Source organism: Drosophila nasuta, chromosome 2L, assembly GCF_023558535.2.
Source record: "Drosophila nasuta strain 15112-1781.00 chromosome 2L, ASM2355853v1, whole genome shotgun sequence".
Classification (NCBI taxonomy): Eukaryota; Metazoa; Arthropoda; class Insecta; order Diptera; family Drosophilidae; genus Drosophila; species Drosophila nasuta.
This window is the reverse complement of record NC_083455.1, coordinates 16,247,657-16,266,116: the sequence shown is the minus strand read 5'-3', so window position 1 is coordinate 16,266,116 and position 18,460 is coordinate 16,247,657. Positions and strand designations below refer to the sequence as shown.

Sequence of the window (18,460 nt, the reverse complement as noted above, 5' to 3'; positions counted from 1 at the left end):
TTGTATTTAATATGATAAAATAGGAACAACAAAGTTTAAAATTAAAATGTATTAATAAGTTAATTATTATTTAAAAATCTGGGAAATCGAAATATTCAAAGCAGGTTATCAAATAACGTTGCATACTTTTGCGCGCAATCACAAAAACATTTGAAATTGAGAAATCTTTATTATCAGTGCGGGCAACGCTTAGTCACTTGGTAAAGAAATCGTAAGTTTAAAACATATGCAGAACTTGTAATTTAAGTGCAGCTTAACCCAATTAACACCCGCTGCGATTGATAAGCTACAAACTGTCAAATGATCATCAAGCTTACAAGCCAGGTCGTCATTCTTGGGCGTCCAACAGTCTTGATTGACACTTGGCCCTATCAAAGTTTATATAGTATGTTGGTAGCTGCCAGTTGGCCAAAAACTATATAATTCTTGTATCGTGGTCTTTGGTTCTTAGTAAAGGAAAGAAAAAAGTTTCGATAATGTTGAAGTTTTCGCTGCGTTGGCTCATTGTGACAGTTGTTTGGCAAGGTGAGGAAAGTGGAAGAGCAAGAGAGGGAGAGAGATTTTGTATAACCTGTGACCGACTTTCCAAATTTATTGAGTGATCACTTATTGGCCCAGCTGCAGAGCAGAGTCAACGAATTAATTACCCATCTTGGCCCAGCCTCTGCAGCAGCGCAGCAGCAAACCGGTTCACGGAAAGGATTAAAAATAAGTGACACCAGAATTGACGCTTGAGTTGAGATGTGCAACAAAACAGAGTCGAGAACGTGAACTTGATCAACCTACGCCGATCAGTCGCAACGCAGCAAGCTACCGTTCAAGATGCCATCGAATGCGCTGGCCTGCATCTGTAATGTGATCAATCCCTGTCGCAATGAGGTCTCCACCACGTTTGTCGTCGTCCAATGGCTAATCACAGGATTCGCTGCACTCTCGCAAGTTGTGCGCCCCGTGCTCTTGCTCTGTAATCTTGACATCTCTCTGAGCATAATACTGATAACGCACAATTCAATTACTAATTGCTTCATTAATTTTCAATTCAACTTACAGTCGGCATACGTGGCGAGGTGGCGCTAAATCAGGAGGATTACAACAGGACATGGATCTATATGCCCAATGGCGAGGGCAAGCCTGAGGTGGCCTATCTTGTGGAACCGCCGCCAGAGAATCGCATTAGTCTGCCGCAGCTGATTCAATTCGAATATTATGGCAGGTGAGTGAGGTGACTGCTCTGCAGCAGTGCTGCCAATTCAGCTATTATTCCGCTAGTTTCAAAAGCTGAATACCAGCAGCTTGTTTATTTTAAAATGTCAATAATTATTATATAAAATGCTAAGGGCATTAAATACATTTTTTATCTGGTTGCTCTTGACAACAATATACTAATGGTGTAACTTTTGAATCTATCAGATTTTACAAGGTATTCTATCTTTTTTTGTTTTTATATATTTGATACGTTGCTATCTTGTATCTGATTCTTATCTAATCTTTAAAATTTTTTATGAACTTTTATTATTCCTCTACCTAGCGATGCGCCCGATGACATGCGCAGCTCCAGCTTTTGGATCGATGAGAACAATTTTCAGCGCGATAAACGCGACAAACGTGACACCTGGCAGGAGATGGCCGAGAAATTCGATCCCAATCTAGACACCAAGATTCTCGTACACGGCTGGAAATCGAGCACCATGAGCAACTCGATCCAATCGATTAGAGGTGCCTATTTGCAGCGTGGCCAAGTCAATGTGTTCGCCATCAACTGGCGGGATCAGGCCGATAATATTTATTATCTGACCCCCGCTCGCTATACGGTGCAAGTGGGACGGGCTGTGGCCAAGTTAATTGATCTGCTGGTGGAGGAGAAGGACGCAGATCCGCAGCGGATTCATCTAATTGGCCACAGCCTGGGTGCACATATTATGGGCTATGCCGGGTCCTATACCAAATATCGAGTGAGTCGAGTGACAGGTTTGGATCCAGCACGTCCGGCTTTCGAGGATTGCATTGGACCGGAGAATCATTTGGACAACACGGATGCCAATTTTGTGGATGTCATTCACAGTTGTGCGGGCTATCTCGGCTTTCGTAAGCCCATTGGCATGGTTGACTTCTATCCCAATGGTGGCGGACCTCCACAGCCGGGTTGCAGCGAGATATCGCAGATATTCAGTGAGTAATAAAGACCCCGCATAAAATTCATTAAAATTCACACAACTCTTGCAGCTGGTTGCAGTCATGGACGCTCCTATGAGTATTATGCGGAGTCCATCAACAGCGACAAGGGCTTCTATGGCGTGCCTTGCACCACTTTAGATCAGATGAAGGGCAAAAACTGCACAGGCGGCAGGATTCTGATGGGCGATCGAGTGCCGAAGGACGCGCGTGGCATTTATCTGGTCAAGACGGCCAATAAACCGAGCTATGCACTCGGCATGGACGACCCTTGGCCCAAGGATTACAACAACAACAATTGACAATTATCTATACGATTTACTTAAAACTCGAACTTAAACTAAATAAAGACTTGCAATTGGAGGCGTTAGTTTGGTTTTAAGGTATAACATCGGTGCGTCGACGAATGATGTTGCTGCTCCTAAGGTTGCCATTGGGCTGCAGCAAATCTTCGGGTCGCGGCTGGATCTCGTAGTGCCTGTAGCCATCCACATCATCCAGTTCCTTGGCCACAAACTTTCCCAGCAGGGTACCACGTCCGGCATAAGGCGGCAAGTATTTGAAAGTAGCAGCAGCGGTGCCTCCCACGGGAATTTCGGAAATCTGCGGGCAACGAGAGAAGTAATAGAATATCTCAACTGTAGCTGTCACTCTGGTTACTCACCTTGAACTTCAGCGGCTGCGATATGCCCGGACCCTCGATGGTGAAGAGTCCCTTGTGCAGGGGAATGGGCAGCGGATTCTCCAGACGGACAATCACATCAACCTCCTGCTGTGCCACCACCGGAACATCTCCATTACCAAACTGGAACTTAATATCGGGTTTGCGCACGCGGAAATCATCCTGGGCATAATAATCATAGTCGGTATCCCGGACTTTGCATGCGGCGGATATTTGGAAAGACGCCTGAGAGGAGAGCTTTTCAAAGTACTCATCGAACGTCACTTCCATGCGCACATATTCCGTAGTCTGTGGCTTCAGATCCACCTCAAAGCCCATGACCTTGACCTCCTGTGCACCAACACCCGTGTAGAGTACAGCATCACAGTTGAGCTGACCTGTGGCCAGATAAACGCGCTCCTCACTCTTGTTGGACACCTTGAGAATAACCGAAAAGTTCTCGCCAATCTTGATGTCGTCCTTCAGCTCCATGCTAAACTCCACCTCATTGAAGCTATCGTTTAGATAGTAGCGACTAAAGGCGTGACGCGATTGCTTCAATGCCTTGAGCATAAAGTTGCGTTCCTCCTCGGTGCGTTCGGCATACTTGTAGGTGTCGGTGATGTCCTCGCGTTCCCACTTTAGCACCGCCTTCGTGCTGATCAGATGACCAATGGCCAGCGTGTCTTTGCGCAGCAATTTCAACGGCTGGCTGGGACCATTGTAGCGCCAATAGAGCTTGTCGGCATTCACCTCGGAGTAGACAAAACCACAGTCGAATGGACGCAAAATCTCGCCATGCTTGACAGCCAACACGGCAGCGGGACCCACGCGATACATGTTATCCGAGGCCTCCTGGGGCGTGGCATCCACAGCCTGCCAGCCATCATAGGGACCATACTGGCCGATGCCCAAGTCTGGACGTTGCATCCACAACTCGTTCCACACATGATAGTTCCAAATGGAGTCGGTTGTCTCGGCGTCCAGCTTCTTGTTGTTCGCATCGATGAAGACATCAACGGTGAGCGAGGCCTGAGTATCATGGGCCGAAGAATAGCAAGTGATGATGCGCGACGGAATACCCAGAGCACGGGAAATGGTAGCGAGAACGCCACTGAAATTCCAGCATTGCGCAAACTTAACCGATCGCTGTGTCCTGTGGAATTCCTGCAGGATTTCCGCCGAACCCGTCCACTTGGTGGGCGCAGTGCCGCCCGAAAAGTCTTCGCTCCAATTGCCCAACAACACGCCATCATCGTCCACGGAATTGACGAGTGCTGAAAGCGCACGAGCTACGCGCACCGGATCCCCGCGATAGGCGGGTGGAATGCGTCCCACGGTGCCGAGCAGCTTCAGACTGCACTCAAGCACATCCCGCTCGAATTGGCCAATCTTCCACACAGAGGGTCGCAGCCGATTATACGAGCCACGCCAGATGAGCGTTGTGTCGTGCATCACATATTCCTTGCGCTGCTCCCGATTGGCCAAATAGACCTGATCATCGGGACACCAGGGATTGAACAGCACATAGATGGGCAGGGGCACCTGATAGCTGCGTGAGCCATCGCCCAGCAACTTGGTGTCGATGTCCAGTCGCCATTCAGTCACGGGGCAGCTTACCGGCGGCTTGACGAGTACCGTCAATGTTTGACCCTCGTGTGCCTCAATGCCGGCGCCCCATTCAAGTGCATCGCCCAGATAATCGATGCCATCGTGCGGCACCAGCGCCATCAATGTGCCATGTCCCGGACTGGGCTTGACGTCATCAGCCACACTAAAGATAAAGCTAATGGCGTCTTTGCTGGGACTGTAGTCGCGATTAAAGTGAATGCGCAGTCGGAAGGGTTCGCCCCGGCGCACTATCAACGCCTCCTTGAAGGATGCTGCAGCAAAGTGACTCGTGTGGTGCTCGTCGTGATTGTCCTGCAGGCACAAATCCACGCGCTGCACTCCTAGCACGGCTGAGCTGCCAGCATCTACAAGAAATCAACAGTAATGTCGTTAAAGAATTGATTTTATATACTTATCACTTAACGACTTAACTTATTTATAACTTGTGTTACTTATTAAACTTAACTTAACTTATTGAACTTTTATGGAAATTTTTTTAATGGTTCCATCAAAAAAATCTTTCAAAGCTTGGAAACCCCGCTACCTTTTATTATGTACAATCTTATCTCAATAAATCAATCACCAATCAACTATAGACGGTCCACTAAAATAAAATTAATTAAAAATAAATGGGCAACTGAAATCAAACTGGTAACTTTTAAAGAACGCGAGTGAAATTTACATCTAGAACATCAAAATCTAAGCGATATCTACATTTTTATTTTGTTGACCCAACATTTGTTGCAATGATTAGAACAACCAATAAAATAAATATAAAATCGAGTGGTATTAGTCACAGTTCTTATCGGCATTCCACGGGTCAACAAGATGATCTCATCAAATATTGTGGAAGCTGGCCAAGATGCGATCAGCTGTCATGATTAAATGCTGTAGCCCAAAGCGAACGTTCTGAATAATCGCCGTTGGCCATAAACAAACAAAAATTGTGGCATACTGGCCAAAAAGTTCAATGCCAACGCAATTAATTTTCATAGTGGACAATCGGGCGTATGCGTAATGCGACGTCTAACTCTGTGGCCACAACGTCGCGACGCGTCGCCCACAACAACAATTAAGTGTAGAGCCGGAAAGCAGCATCAACAAGACAGCAAAAGCACTGGGAATTAGCAACAACAATCTCAACACTTGTTGATAGACTGTTTTTTTATATTTCATTTTGACGATATAATATTTGCTTTTTTGTAATGATCCAATCAACTTTTGATCAAAGTCTATAAAAAACCGAAAGCCAGCGACACTTTAAAAATATTTTCTAAATTGAAACAAAGTGCTATAATATTATATAGATATATAACTCTTTGATGCATTAGTGCGAGCACAGCTGTCTCAATTTGTCCAATATTGTTTAGAGTTCTCTTTATTGTTTTCGAAAATTATGACTAAAAGAAATTTGTGAATGTTTTCTAATCTTTCTAAGCTTTTTCAGCCATATACATTGTAAATCTTAGCGCTTACTATAACTAATAAAACGTATTATTATAGAACTATTATTACATTTAATTTTTGAGAACCCAATAAACATATCTAATCAATTTGCTAAGTAATTTATTTAACAACGCAAAATGCTTTCAAATTTATTGAACTATTTGAAAATTCGAACACTCGTATATTCAAAATGTGTACAATAAATTTATTTAAAAGTAAGCTCTTTGAAATATTAATAATTTTCGTTGAAACATTGTGCCAATAATAACAGAGCTCTAAGTAAATATTTCATTCAGGTTTTTGAATTGCCAAAATCTTGAAGAAAACTAATAAATAATTTTGCTGTAAATAATTTGAATCACTTGAATTTAGTGATCTTAATTTGTAAAATTTATTTGTAGCATTTTACGAGTAAATAAATTTTCTTATATTCAAATTTCAATTGTTACAGGGAATATCAAAAATAGAAAAAAAATCGATTTCATTAATGCAAAGTAATCTACTTATAGCTTTTAAAAGTGTCTCTCCATTTAATGGAACTTGGGGTCGCCTTTGATAGGAGGCCAACTAATAGGATTATGAAACAATTTGCACATGGCTGTACCTTTCGATCCCAGCAATATCAATTAATGTCTGACCTTTAAAGTGATTGAGGTGCCTAGAAAGATGTGTGATAGTAGCAATATCAGGAATTCCTAACATGCAAATCAAGAAACTGACATTAACGAAATCAAAAGTGTTTAAATAAACGCAATAAACAAAATTTGCGTAGAATTCCGAAAAAATCACAAAAACGTGTCAAACAACAAAATACTCGAAAATCAAACAAAAGCGCGAGTGAAGTCATAGGCGAAAAAATAAATATAATAAATACACACAACTAAAACAACAAGAGGCAATGCTTTGGGACCAGCCAGCCAGTGAAATAATTAATTGTGCTGAAAAGCGTATGTATGTCATATAGGGTCATTACATATACATATATAGACGAGTATGGTATGTATGTATGCTAATTACTTGCAAGATCGGGCCCCGGGCGTGTGCTCCGGAAGGGATTGAAGGGGCGTGGCGGAGGCGCTGGATGCAACCAGCGCTGTATCCAGACGGGCGCATAGTTTCTATACCAAGTGGACATTATGAGAGTATTTTGTTTGCTTCGTAACACACACACAAAGAGTCACACACACGCGTAGACACACGCACAAAGCTTAACGGAAACTGCGCTTTAAGCTGTGCTTCTTTGAAACTAGCGTTACTTTTAATACCGAAATCGAATTGGAAGCAGAGACAGTGATTCAGTGATTGAAGCCAAGACCGAACCGAACGTTGCTACGCTTTGAACCGCACTGATCACAAATCTTAGATGAGTATCGTTCATTGAGATAGTTTCGCTTGTCTGTCAAATGGCTCTCCCGCTGCTTTGTAGTTTGTGCTCGTGGCTCTCTCTGTCCCTGCGTTCGCTCAATTTCTGGTTCTTCGTTAGTCGCGCCGTCGCTCTCTGCTGTTATTATGAATTATGTACGGGAAGCATTTTTGCGCAGCGTCCGCTGCTGGCGTTGCTTTGGTAATAGAAGCTACCACCAGCGAGGCAGCGACTGCGTCATCGTCATTGCAAATGGGGCCAATTTAATTGATGTACGAACATACATTAATGTGAGTAATAAGACCTGGAGCAAGTTCAATATCATCTCCATCTTTCAATCGTGAACAACGATTTGATTTGCATGCGGTGTTTGGCACACTGCCAACAATAAATAAAAGTGCACTGCAAATATGCGACAGCGAATTTATCTGGAAATTCCACTGGAAACCGAGCAAAGCTTATGCACAAAAGTACATTTCCAATACCATGGAATTATAAAGATTTACATATGTTTGTTGCAATCGTTTCTATTTAGTTTCTGATCGTAAAGGAGCATATTGCTTTCTTTCTCTAACACAGGAACCATAAGTAAAATGAAAGGAACCGTAGTTTGTAGGGTAACACTCTTACTCTCGTTCGCTAATGAAAGTGTGACGTCAAGGAGAGTAACAAGTTTTTTTTTATTTTATTTAAGTGTGCATTCCTTTTCCCCTTTTGGTTACAGGGTGTGAAAAACGACTCAGGCGGCAAAACGAATTTTAAATTTGTTTATACACTTGAAATGATTAATATCATACGCTTTGTTGCAGTAAAGGATGGGCACATCAGTAAATTGGCTGGAATTCATGCTATTTTCACCAAATTACCTATATAAAAATATATTTATGTACATAAGTGCCTATATTTGAACACTTGTGTCGAGGGAGAATTTTTGAACCTGCTGTTCAATGTCTTTGTCAGCTTGCAGGTGTTTTTTTTTTAATTTAAATTTCGAGCAATTTCTGTTCAACTGCATGATTGAAAACCTCTCTAAGTATAACATATAGATATGTAGACATGCTAATGTAGTTTGCTGTTGTGGGAAGTTCAATTTGAATTTAACACGTACGCCCACAGCAAACACAAAATAATACTAAATTAGCATACTAAAATGGCAATATCAATATTGGGGTAATAATAGTTGCACAGCATTGTCACTTGAATTCAAAGTAATTGCTTTGTTACTACATTATTGCAATAACAGTCATACAGCTCATACAAATTTAACACAACAAAGGTCAGTGATCATTTTTTGAAAATTAAATATTTTTAAGCCTGAATGGATTCCCTATTTCAATTTTAATTAATTTTAAAAATAGAATTATTATTTTAATATATTTTAAACATAATATCGCTACAGTCCCTATTTTTATACACAATCTCGTATATTCACCTGTTTCATCTGGAGTTGCCAAAAGAATTGCATCGATATTACGTATACGTGCCGTAATGTCAATGTCTGAAACTGACTCGCGTCGTTTTTTTAAAATGTCCAAACACGACAATTTCTGGCCCATTATGGGTTATTTTGGAATGCCTATCAGAGTCGAGGGCGTTGCGTAGCTAAACCGGTTTTGACACGCTGTGGATGATAAGCTAACACTGAACCGAAGTGCGACTAATGAATGAGGTGAGCTGCAGTATTATATTTTTATTTAAACTTGACACGCGCGCTGTCAACAATTAACTGGCGATATATTTACGTATGATTTCGGTTAACGACTGCACCAAGCCATATGCCAATTGGAACCGTTAAAAGTGTAACAGAATTGCTTTCACATTACATCATCATCATCATCGACACAACGACTCAAGCGACTGCCCCGAAGCATAAGCATTTTTCGACTAGCCAAGCGAGTGTTTTTTTATTTTTACATATGCTGCTGTTTCTCAGATTCTCTCTGATGTTGACCCCAGACCCCCAGTTAGTGGCTGGCCTTGCCTGTCCAAAATAATCAGAGATGCGTGTGTAAATTGATCGGCTTTAATGGAACGAAGAACACACATCGCATTAGAACAAAACGATCGATTTGATTTCATATCATTTTGCTGCATCATTAAATTAACTATGTACTTGATTTTGTGGGCTTAAGTGTTCAACGGGTGCAGCACTTGTGCGGCAGCAGCTGAACTGTCCGTGAGAGCGGCGGCAGCGTCCTCTTTGCTGCCCGTTTGTGATAAATGCTTAACGATATCGACCCAATCCCAGCCACGTGCTCGCTCTCCTTTGTGATCTGTACGTTCCCATTGACGGCGCTTTTGTGCTTTCGTTAGCTGTTCTTTTTTGGGTTCCTTGCGCTTGGCATCTGCATCAGTATCAGAAATTTTAATCGCAGCAACACCATCATCCACAGCAGCTATAGCTGGAGCACTTTCTGGTTGCCCAGCCGTCAGTTGTTCGAGGTTGTCTTTCAGGCATTCGAAGAGCGTGTAAGTCATGCCACAGCCCAACCATTGAGACGCTTCGTTGGTCAACGCTGTCTGTATTTCCTCCTTAACGGCGGGCAAGCTAAAAACACAAGCTTAAACTTTTGGTCCGAAAGCTTGCGGTATTCCTGCTACTCACAGATTACGATTGTAGAACGTGTTCATGTTAATCGTGGGCGCCTCATCCGGATAGTTGTCGCCCCATTGCAATTCCACCAGAAACGACTTGTAGTTGTCTTCTTCGCCATACTAAAAAATAAAATATTGAGTACCATTTTGAAGCATGCGGTGCTTACGTACTTACTTTATATTGATATGTGGTTAAGTTGATCTCTTTGAAGTTGGTATCGCCCTCATAAATGGACTGCAGGGCTTCGCGTTCATCTGTCTGCTGTTCCAGCGGTGTCGACATTATGTTTTAATTGGCTTAAATCCCACACATTTCATACAAAACCAGTGAAATAACTTAAATAAAAACTTTTCTGACACAACAAAACAAAGCAACAGCTGAGTGCTACCGGCAGACAGCAGCGTGTGGAGGCGGCAGAAACATCGACTGCACTATCGATAGGGTTACAACTTTGTTAAACGTTGATTTTTTTTTGGAAAGTTGCGAGGAATTTGCGAAGCCAAATTATAAAATTATGCAATTGTAACAAATAATTTTCTTTAAAAAAGTTGCGCTTTATTTAATGTTATTATTTATATCATGGCGCATTTATCGGTAAAAGTGCGTCTCAGTCAATCGAAAGAAGTTTGGCATGTCTTGGAATGCGCGCTACGGTCACACTGCGTGTGTTCTCTCAGTTCATTGAGAAAAATATAAACAAATAGAAGCAGCATTGCGTAAAAACAATGCGAGTGGCGGGTGAATCATCGAATTACTATTACTAATTAACCGCAACAAAAATAACAACGCACAGTCTATCGTGAAACAATGTCGTCAGACACAGATCCGTGTGTAGCTGCAATGGAATGCGCACAATTGCTGCAGTTCAAAGAGTTTCTAGCGTCTTCAACCCCAAACAGCAACAGCAGTGAACTGACCTCTGGCAATGAACTGATTATGCGCCATCATAATAATGGACAAGCAACAAATTGTGTAACGCGCAGCAGCAATGACACCTACAAAGTCACGGCCGACGAGCAACGCGCCGAAATTGTTGCCACACTGTGGAAACAACTTGCCACCAAAGGTTGTCCGCCTGCATTTCAACTCAAGCTGCTGCATTTGGCTACTGAGCAAATCATGAATGATCTGCGATATGCCAAGGAATGCGAGGTGAATGTGGAGGACAACATAGACAGCATTGGCGAAGTGCAACCGCAATACGATCTATTGAAATTGCAAAAATTCGTAAGTACGCAACTGGACAAATTATTGCTGAAACTTACTGACAATGCAGCGCTAGAGAAGCTGCAGCTCTATGCCGATGAGCAGGCGCTGTGCTCGCCAACAGCCCCATGTAAGTGTCAGCCCCTCGCCTCATCGCCGCGACACAGCGCAGCGGCCATTAAAAATAAACCACGCAAAATGGAGGATCGTCATGTTTGCCTGGAACGTTTTGGTGCCATGTACGAGTTGAGTCAACAGCATGCTGGCTGTCGCTTCTTTGGCGTCTTCGATGGACACTCGGGAGCGCTCTCGGCCAGCTATGTTACCAGTCAAATACCCCAATTACTGGCACACCAACTCCAACGTTTGCCAGCCGCTGGAGACGATCTTGATCACGTGGACTTTTATCGCAATGCCTTCGAGACGGCATTTCTGCAGGCAGACGAACGTTTCGCCCTCAAGCGCATTACTAGCGGCACGACAGCAGTGTGTGCCTTAATCACTGGGGACAACAAGCAGCTGTATATTGCTTGGGTGGGCGACTCGAAGGCATTGTTGGTGGGCAAACGCACCCAGCTGCAGCTGGTGAAACCGCATAAACCCGAATCGCCAGATGAACGACGACGCATTGAGATCAGTGGCAGCACCGTGATTCATGCGCAGGGACAATGGCGTGTGAATGGCATCTTGAATGTGGCGCGTTCCATTGGCGATTATAGTTTGGAGGCTGTCATCGCGGAGCCGGATTTCGTGGATGTGCCGCTGAGTGAGGCGCATGACTTTTTGGTGCTGGGCAGCGATGGACTGTGGGATCATGTGGAGGAGTCGTTCATTGTGGACACTGTATACGAGTGTCTGGCCGATGCCAAGACACAACTTGATGACATTCCCAAGCTGTTGTTGGAGGCGGCCAAAGAGCATGACTCGCAGGACAATATTACTGCAGTGCTGGTGCTGCTCAAGCCACGCGATCAAATTGGTCACAGCTAGATTTAATTGTTATCGCATACGCATTCATTGTTTGTTTGTTGGTTTATTTGTTTAGCTTTAAGATTGCATTTTTTTTAATTGGAATGGAATGACATTTTAAACATTCTCACGTGCCTGCAGCCTTTGCTCCCTTTGGTTGCCTTTCTCTCTCCTCGAATAAGCTCAAAAATCACCACCCAATATAGCCAGATAAATATGAAGATATATCTATATATATTTACATACCACAAACATAGTTAACATTGTTTTTTTGGCTGCTTCTTCGCAAATGCTTCCGCCAAAACTAGCATGCTGTATGTAAAAGGCATACGTAAAGTACAATATATACACACAAGTCTATATGTAATACACACAATATTATAGTATATATATATTTACCATTAACTCTTGCCCAGTTGACAAACGAAGACAACGAAAATCCAACGAATGCTCGATTTTTACGAGCCCAATTTCAATTTGAGCATCACAAAAAGAAAAGCTATCTTCGGCAAGCCGAATATTAAATACCATGCAGAGTAAAGTCTATTACGAAAATGTTGATAAATATAAATTTTTAACCCAATTTGTAATTAACTGTAAACCCAACAAAAAACATGTTTGTTAAAATTAATTAATGAGATAACACAAAATGTTTCATTAGCTTATGCTGACTATGACTACCATATCTTATAGTTCTCAAATCGTCATAACTAATGGAAGCATAATCTTTTAATATTAATCTAAAAAAAAAAAAAATAATAATGTCTGTTAACATTAATATGAGAAAAAGTCAAGACTTCCATTCATTTATCTCTCTATTACTAACTATGACATATATGTTATAGGTGTCTGATCCATCTAATCTTAGAATTTCCTCTGCTTAGGAACTCGTAAATATTGCTAACAATCAAGCAAACAGTGATATTTGCTGTAAATAGCTTTTTCAATCTAAAAAAGAAATGATTAGTCAAGTTTTTTAGCTACCAAATCGAGAGAGATGAACGTTTTTAATGCCACAAATTAGTAACAAATTAATATTAATGTTTGTCAATTGGGTGTCCACAGATTAACCCAAGAAAACACACAAATGTTGACTTCCCACACACAAAAGATTAAGTACCTTTTTATACAATACAAATTAGCAACAAGAACTTCATGCATTTTAACAAAACACATTTTTAAGCAAAACCAAACAACAATAAATTGTTTACGAATTTTTTTATTGGAATAAAGCAAAAGTCAAAAGCATTATTAAAAACTAACTAACTGCCTGGATTATGAGGCGGTGGCGGACCATAAGCTGGATGCGGAGGAGGAGGCGGATACATATGCTGTGGCGGTGGCATGCCCATCATGGGCATTGTCATGGGCGGTGGCATGCCATACGGATGCGGTGGTGGTGGTGGTGGCATGCCATATCCATAACCATGCTGTGGCATGGGAAACGCACCGGGCATCATGTTGAAATTCGCAGCCGGCGGATGGAAATTGTGATAGTAATTCGAGTGCCAACTGCCCGGATTGTAGCTGGGATGATAGTTGTATTCGGAGTCACGTGATTGCGAGCGAGACATCGGCTGCTGCTGCTGCTGTTGGTTGCCGTTCTGATAGCTCGGCTGGCGACTCTCGCGCTGCGCACGACGTCCACGCTGGCGAGAAGTTGACGTCGAAGGCGCCGTCGATGCAACTGATGATGCTTCGGTGGCCACTGTGTCCACCGAATCTGTGGAATTCGTACGCTCACGCTGTCGTTTCTTGCGCAGCTCGGCACGTGCTTCACGCTCCGCTTCATCGTCCGAGTAATCAAGGAATCTGGGTGGCGGCTCTACATCATTCTCCCACGAAGCATCCGATCCACGTATTTGCATCACCTTCGAGAGAATGACAAACTGTGTGTGCTCCGTTTGTGGTGCACAATAGACGACATCGCCAACGTTGATGCCACGCTCCTTGATCTGTGCATTGCTATTGAAGCGCACACAGTACAAAGGATCCGCCACCTGGCCAAGCACATCGAACACCTGGCCTAATACCTTGCGCCCCTTCTCCAAAAACAGCACAGTATCCAAGTCGAATAGCATGGAATTGGGCAGCACACTCACAATCACCAATTGATCCACTATCGATTGCACTTTGCCCAGTTCAATGCACTCATCCTCCGGCACTGTAATCTCGAGCTGATCAATGGGCGGCAGCTCGTCGAGCAGCATTTCGCCACGCACTTTTGGCGGCTGACGGCGGCGACCAGGCCGCGTCTCGTCATCCAGCTCATCGTCCTCCTCGTCGCAGTCTTCCGTGTTAATGCGAAGGTCTATTTTTTTTTGCGCAACTCGGTGAGATATTCGCCCTCCGAGTCGGAATCTGAATCACTGCTGTCGCTGTCGGAGCTCACCACAGTGACAACTTGACGCCTGTGTGTGGCATGGTTACTGCTGCTTGTGGCATTGGAGACAGGCACTTCAACTACATCATCGTCTTTATCGCTGTTTTCGACATCTGCTGCGGCGGCTGCATCTACGTCGGAATCCACATCGGAGCTGTAGGTTGCCAGCAACCCGAGTCCTGTCGTTGTAGGCGCTGCTGCTGAAGTTGGTATCGTCTCGCAGTCCATTGCAATTTGTTGTACATCCTCCTCACTATCTGCAACAATAATCTCTTGAGCTTCAATTGCTGGAGAAAAAAAACTATGAATTAATTGCTGTTTAGTGATTGAATTGCAGCTATTTTACCTGTCGCCACAATTGCATTTGCTGCTTGTTCCTCTGAGATCGCAGTCGTTATAGAGAGAGACTTTGTTGCAGCTCCTGCATCTATGGACATTGCCTCACTAGCTCCTGCTGGTGCTGACTCCTTGGCCTCTGAAGTCTTTTGTAAATCAGCTACAGAAAACCCCATAGATTTATTTCTTGTTAATATTTTATTTAATATTACTTTACCTGTTTCTACTTTTGCATTGTCCACTTCTGCCTTGTCCGTCATGGTATCAGCAACTGACATTACAGTATTTCCGTCTGTAGAGTTTATTTTTAATTCATCAGTTATGTCCATGGCTACAGCAGTTATCGCTGCGCCTTCGGTTAATTCTTGTGAGTCAGAACTTTTTTGTGGCTCAGCCGACGCAGCGCTTGTGACTGTAAGTAGATATATATTAGTTGATAGTCAAGCTTCTTAGAAAAAATGTTTTACCTGTTGCAACTATTGGATTCTCTGTCGGTTGCTCGTTAGAAAGAGTTTCAGCCGCTGGCGCTGTCGTATTTACTGTTGCTCCAATTGCTGGAAGCGATATTGTTGCAGCGTTTTCCCCTGATGTTGCCGGCGTCTCCGCCACTGTGGTGACCACGTTCTCGCCGGTCACAGCCTCTGGCTGCACAGCTTCCATAATTTAACAGGGTTTTTCTAATTGTTTGTATCTTCAATTCTGCAGCACGTTCTTCGTTCGCTACTCGCACGTGTTTTGATTTGAAATAAGAGGTGGGGAAATATCGATTGCACTGCCGATATTTTTAAATACCACTTTTAGTAATCGATGACTATGCTTACACCACTATCGTGCACCCATTTAGTACATTTATCTCATAATGGGTACATTTTGAATTCACACTCTTTTGGTACATTTATGATGTGACTAGTACATTTTGAATTCTTTATAGCACATTTAAAGAGTACACTTATCGTACCGAAATTGTTTGCGATATTCTTCCCACATAGCTTAACTAAAAACTTTTATTTTTGTTATTGCATAAAATATCAAAGAATTGTATTTATTCCTCTATTAAAATCAATTGCGTTTATGCGTCATTACTACTAGTTTTGCATCATACGAAAGCATTTTCAAGCTAATTTTAAGTGCTCAGCTAATGGACTTGCTCTTTACGCCAATTAAATAGAAATATACATAAATCATTAATTCGAAGCTTATAAATAATATTACACGTTTTGTATTCAAGTTAAATTAAGCTTAAAATCTTTGTACAATTTCGTGAAATGCAAATTGAAGCGTCCCGTTCGTTGCGCAGATTTTTGTCTTTTGTTTTTTGATATTGGTAAAAAGTACCATTTTCGAAATATACGTACATGTACAATATGTGGTAAGTTGTTACAAAATAGATTTTGTGTTGTCTTCAAGTTTTTAAAACAAGCTACAATGTGTTAAAATGGTTAATCGACATAAGGTTCATCTTGTCTTATTAGAATACATACATTTATATCGGATTACAAACGTTACTTTTTGCTAAGGCAGAGTTTACATTTGTTGGAAGAATGTTTCACGTTTTGTATATTCGATTTTACAATTTTCAAATTTGTTTAATTTTTTCTTTTTTTGTTTTGGGACTAGTGCGAACGATTTGCGAATTCTTCATGAGACTAATTCTATATGTCGTGTGTTTATATATGAATGTTTTAATTATTGCAATACTTTGCTAATTAATATCAACGTTTGCCTTATGATTTTTATGGTGAACACCATGTGAGATATGTGAGAATGTTGTGTCTTTGTAAAAACGTTCTAAGCTTAATTGAAATGAAAATTAAAATAATATCGGTTCATTGCAAGCATGCTAGCGTGTTGTATCATCTTTGGTCCAAAATGGGATGCTCGAGGCCTCCGCTCTACACCTTCCAATCCAAGCGATACTCATCCACCAGCAGCAAATGGTGATTGACCAGCCAACCTGAGAAGAGAAAAAATTGTATTGTATTATTACAAATTATTGTATTAACATTTGTACTACAACTTACCCTCCTTTTGGGCAAGATTTAAAAACTCCTGCCACTTGCCCTGAATATCCCAATACTTTTCCTTGATCTGGTTTCTGTCCTGCAGATACGAGACAGCAAAAAAGTACGCCTTCAGCACATCCTGAGCCCGTGTATCGAAGTGCAGATAGACACCCAAGTGCTTTTTGCTCTCCGCAATGATGAAACGCTCATGGGGATCAAACGAGGAGACAATATTCTCAATGACACTGCTGCTCTTGTACTCGTCTATCAAATGCTTCACACTGAGCCCGAGACGAATGTTTAGCGAGACTGACACTGTTTGTCCCACCGTCACACGTTCCATTTTATTGACCTAGTAACGAAAAAAACTTCTGTTTTGCTGGCAAACAAACAATAAGTTGTGACATCTCCTACCTGGTCGGGCGTAAGCATGCGAGATGAGCGAAAGAACTCCTCGAGTGCAATCAAATAACGAGATTCATTAAATGTGCGCAGACAAACTGCACGCACTGCCTTGAGATTGGCATAAAGATGCAGCGTGACCACAATGTAGAATACGGTATAGAGCATGGCTTGGCTCTTGATTAGAGTCAGCAGATACAGACCCACAAAGGATGCCACCAAATTGACACAAGTTTCCTGTGAACTGTCCTTAGAAGCCACATCCGCCAAATTGCCGCGCACTGCATGATGTTGAGTCAATGCCGCTCTCGTTGCACCGCCTGCCACGCCTACAACCGCTTTTAATAACGTAGAACAGCAAAGGATTTGTGTGCTGAAGTGTGGATACTTGGGAAGCACATAGATTTCAATGCCCATAGCCAGATCGTTAAGAAAATCGGCACGCAAACGCCATTTCTTTGAGTCCACATCCAACTGAGAGCCCTGCCACCAGGCGAATATGATGCGCCCTACATGCCCGCTGCCCTCCTTCAGTATCCAGGTAACGGTTGCCGAATAGGCATTAACGTTATCGCTGCCCACTCCCAATCCCTTGAGTATGGCATGCGTACAAAGTGTGCCGCAAATGGTGCTGCAGAAGGCCTGCAGCGTGTCCCAAATTTGATATGCCACATAGTCCTCAGACACCGAGTCCGGATAACCTTTGGGCAGAAAGACACTCTGTAGCACACGAAAGAGCAGAAACTTCTCCTGTATCACCAGCTTATCGCCACGTAGAGGAACTCGCACAATATTGCTTTGATCTACCGATTAAATGAAGCTTGCATAATTACCATAATTTTGGAAATATTATGTTTACACTCACCGGCTGGCGTTACATAGAGAATTTCTTCGCCTTTGGTGCCGTATTGCTCGCGAAAATGTATTTTCATTGTTGAACATTAAATGAAACCCCTGCCTGCTTGTTGTTTACGCAAATCGCGGACTCCGTGTGCAGTCCGTCGTCTGTTGTTCCTCCTCTGCGCACAAGCCATCTACTGACTCTGGTATTTTTGTGTAGCATATTTTTGTGCACTATTGTCATCAGTGTGGCAACGCTCTGTCCCCCATAGATGGCTGGAAATATTGAAACCATCGAACTTTCTCCACCTCTATAGAACAGAGGTAACAAAACAAAAGCGAAATATGAACATCGATATTTTCACAGCAGAAACCGATGGTTTTTAACATAATTCAAATGTTTTTATTTATAAAAACCTAATTTAAATTTAAATAAGTGAACCTGAAACGACATAATATGTATATTCTAGCT

At 42.4% G+C, this 18,460-nt stretch overlaps 6 protein-coding genes across 8 annotated transcripts; 2 read left to right on the top strand and 4 right to left on the bottom strand.

The window, feature by feature from the left end:
* The first annotated feature begins 461 nt into the window (after positions 1-461).
* On the top strand, positions 462-2,474 carry LOC132788538 (pancreatic lipase-related protein 2). 2 transcript variants are annotated; one of them, XM_060796018.1, is made up of 4 exons: positions 462-525; positions 1,051-1,213; positions 1,529-2,169; positions 2,224-2,474. In XM_060796018.1, exons 1-4 carry the CDS (start codon positions 477-479, stop codon positions 2,472-2,474), a joined length of 1,104 nt encoding a protein of 367 aa, XP_060652001.1. In that variant the 5' UTR covers positions 462-476. The 2 variants fall into 2 exon arrangements, with proteins under 2 accessions (XP_060652001.1, XP_060651992.1); XM_060796009.1 differs by lacking the exon at positions 462-525 and adding an exon at positions 653-964.
* Positions 2,471-8,980, bottom strand: LOC132788428 (annulin). 2 transcript variants are annotated; one of them, XM_060795858.1, is made up of 3 exons: positions 8,686-8,980; positions 2,837-4,809; positions 2,471-2,775 (listed from the first exon to the last, which is right to left on the bottom strand). In XM_060795858.1, the coding sequence occupies exons 1-3, from the start codon at positions 8,807-8,809 to the stop codon at positions 2,551-2,553; spliced, it is 2,322 nt and encodes a 773-aa protein (XP_060651841.1). In that variant the 5' UTR covers positions 8,810-8,980; the 3' UTR covers positions 2,471-2,550. The 2 variants fall into 2 exon arrangements, with proteins under 2 accessions (XP_060651841.1, XP_060651848.1); XM_060795865.1 differs by lacking the exon at positions 8,686-8,980 and adding an exon at positions 6,908-7,247.
* A 280-nt stretch (positions 8,981-9,260) lies between these two features.
* Positions 9,261-10,261, bottom strand: LOC132788578 (RWD domain-containing protein 4). The gene is made up of 3 exons (XM_060796065.1): positions 10,024-10,261; positions 9,859-9,968; positions 9,261-9,801 (listed from the first exon to the last, which is right to left on the bottom strand). Exons 1-3 carry the CDS (start codon positions 10,129-10,131, stop codon positions 9,381-9,383), a joined length of 639 nt encoding a protein of 212 aa, XP_060652048.1. The 5' UTR covers positions 10,132-10,261; the 3' UTR covers positions 9,261-9,380.
* Positions 10,262-10,509: 248 nt separating this feature from the next.
* Positions 10,510-13,286, top strand: LOC132788498 (protein phosphatase 1F). Its single transcript, XM_060795948.1, has one exon. It carries the CDS (start codon positions 10,657-10,659, stop codon positions 12,043-12,045), a length of 1,389 nt encoding a protein of 462 aa, XP_060651931.1. The 5' UTR covers positions 10,510-10,656; the 3' UTR covers positions 12,046-13,286.
* On the bottom strand, positions 13,228-15,505 carry LOC132788455 (H/ACA ribonucleoprotein complex non-core subunit NAF1). Its single transcript, XM_060795888.1, is given in 5 exon segments — positions 13,228-14,345; positions 14,348-14,694; positions 14,754-14,903; positions 14,961-15,155; positions 15,211-15,505. Coding segments are annotated over 5 exon segments (1,944 nt in total). The 5' UTR covers positions 15,404-15,505; the 3' UTR covers positions 13,228-13,286.
* Positions 15,506-15,747: 242 nt separating this feature from the next.
* LOC132788514 (RUS family member 1) lies at positions 15,748-18,419 on the bottom strand. The gene is made up of 4 exons (XM_060795973.1): positions 18,014-18,419; positions 17,161-17,951; positions 16,765-17,098; positions 15,748-16,697 (listed from the first exon to the last, which is right to left on the bottom strand). The coding sequence occupies exons 1-4, from the start codon at positions 18,078-18,080 to the stop codon at positions 16,636-16,638; spliced, it is 1,254 nt and encodes a 417-aa protein (XP_060651956.1). The 5' UTR covers positions 18,081-18,419; the 3' UTR covers positions 15,748-16,635.
* Positions 18,420-18,460: the final 41 nt, after the last annotated feature.

Coding starts and splice junctions, on each gene's coding strand:
- LOC132788498 (XM_060795948.1), top strand. CDS start 10,657: ATGTCGTCAGACACAGATCCGTGTGTAGCTGCAATGGAATGCGCACAA.
- LOC132788428 (XM_060795858.1), bottom strand. CDS start 8,809: ATGGGCCAGAAATTGTCGTGTTTGGACATTTTAAAAAAACGACGCGAG. Junction 4,810..8,685: donor GGCAACTCCAGATGAAACAG/GTGAATATACGA, acceptor GATTTCTTGTAG/ATGCTGGCAGCTCAGCCGTG. Junction 2,776..2,836: donor CGCAGCCGCTGAAGTTCAAG/GTGAGTAACCAG, acceptor CGTTGCCCGCAG/ATTTCCGAAATTCCCGTGGG.
- LOC132788578 (XM_060796065.1), bottom strand. CDS start 10,131: ATGTCGACACCGCTGGAACAGCAGACAGATGAACGCGAAGCCCTGCAG. Junction 9,969..10,023: donor TAACCACATATCAATATAAA/GTAAGTACGTAA, acceptor TTTATTTTTTAG/TATGGCGAAGAAGACAACTA. Junction 9,802..9,858: donor ACGTTCTACAATCGTAATCT/GTGAGTAGCAGG, acceptor TTGTGTTTTTAG/CTTGCCCGCCGTTAAGGAGG.
- LOC132788538 (XM_060796009.1), top strand. CDS start 823: ATGCCATCGAATGCGCTGGCCTGCATCTGTAATGTGATCAATCCCTGT. Junction 965..1,050: donor GCGCCCCGTGCTCTTGCTCT/GTAATCTTGACA, acceptor TTCAACTTACAG/TCGGCATACGTGGCGAGGTG. Junction 2,170..2,223: donor CGAGATATCGCAGATATTCA/GTGAGTAATAAA, acceptor CAACTCTTGCAG/CTGGTTGCAGTCATGGACGC.
- LOC132788514 (XM_060795973.1), bottom strand. CDS start 18,080: ATGAAAATACATTTTCGCGAGCAATACGGCACCAAAGGCGAAGAAATT. Junction 17,952..18,013: donor TCTCTATGTAACGCCAGCCG/GTGAGTGTAAAC, acceptor TTTAATCGGTAG/ATCAAAGCAATATTGTGCGA. Junction 17,099..17,160: donor GCATGCTTACGCCCGACCAG/GTAGGAGATGTC, acceptor TTTCGTTACTAG/GTCAATAAAATGGAACGTGT.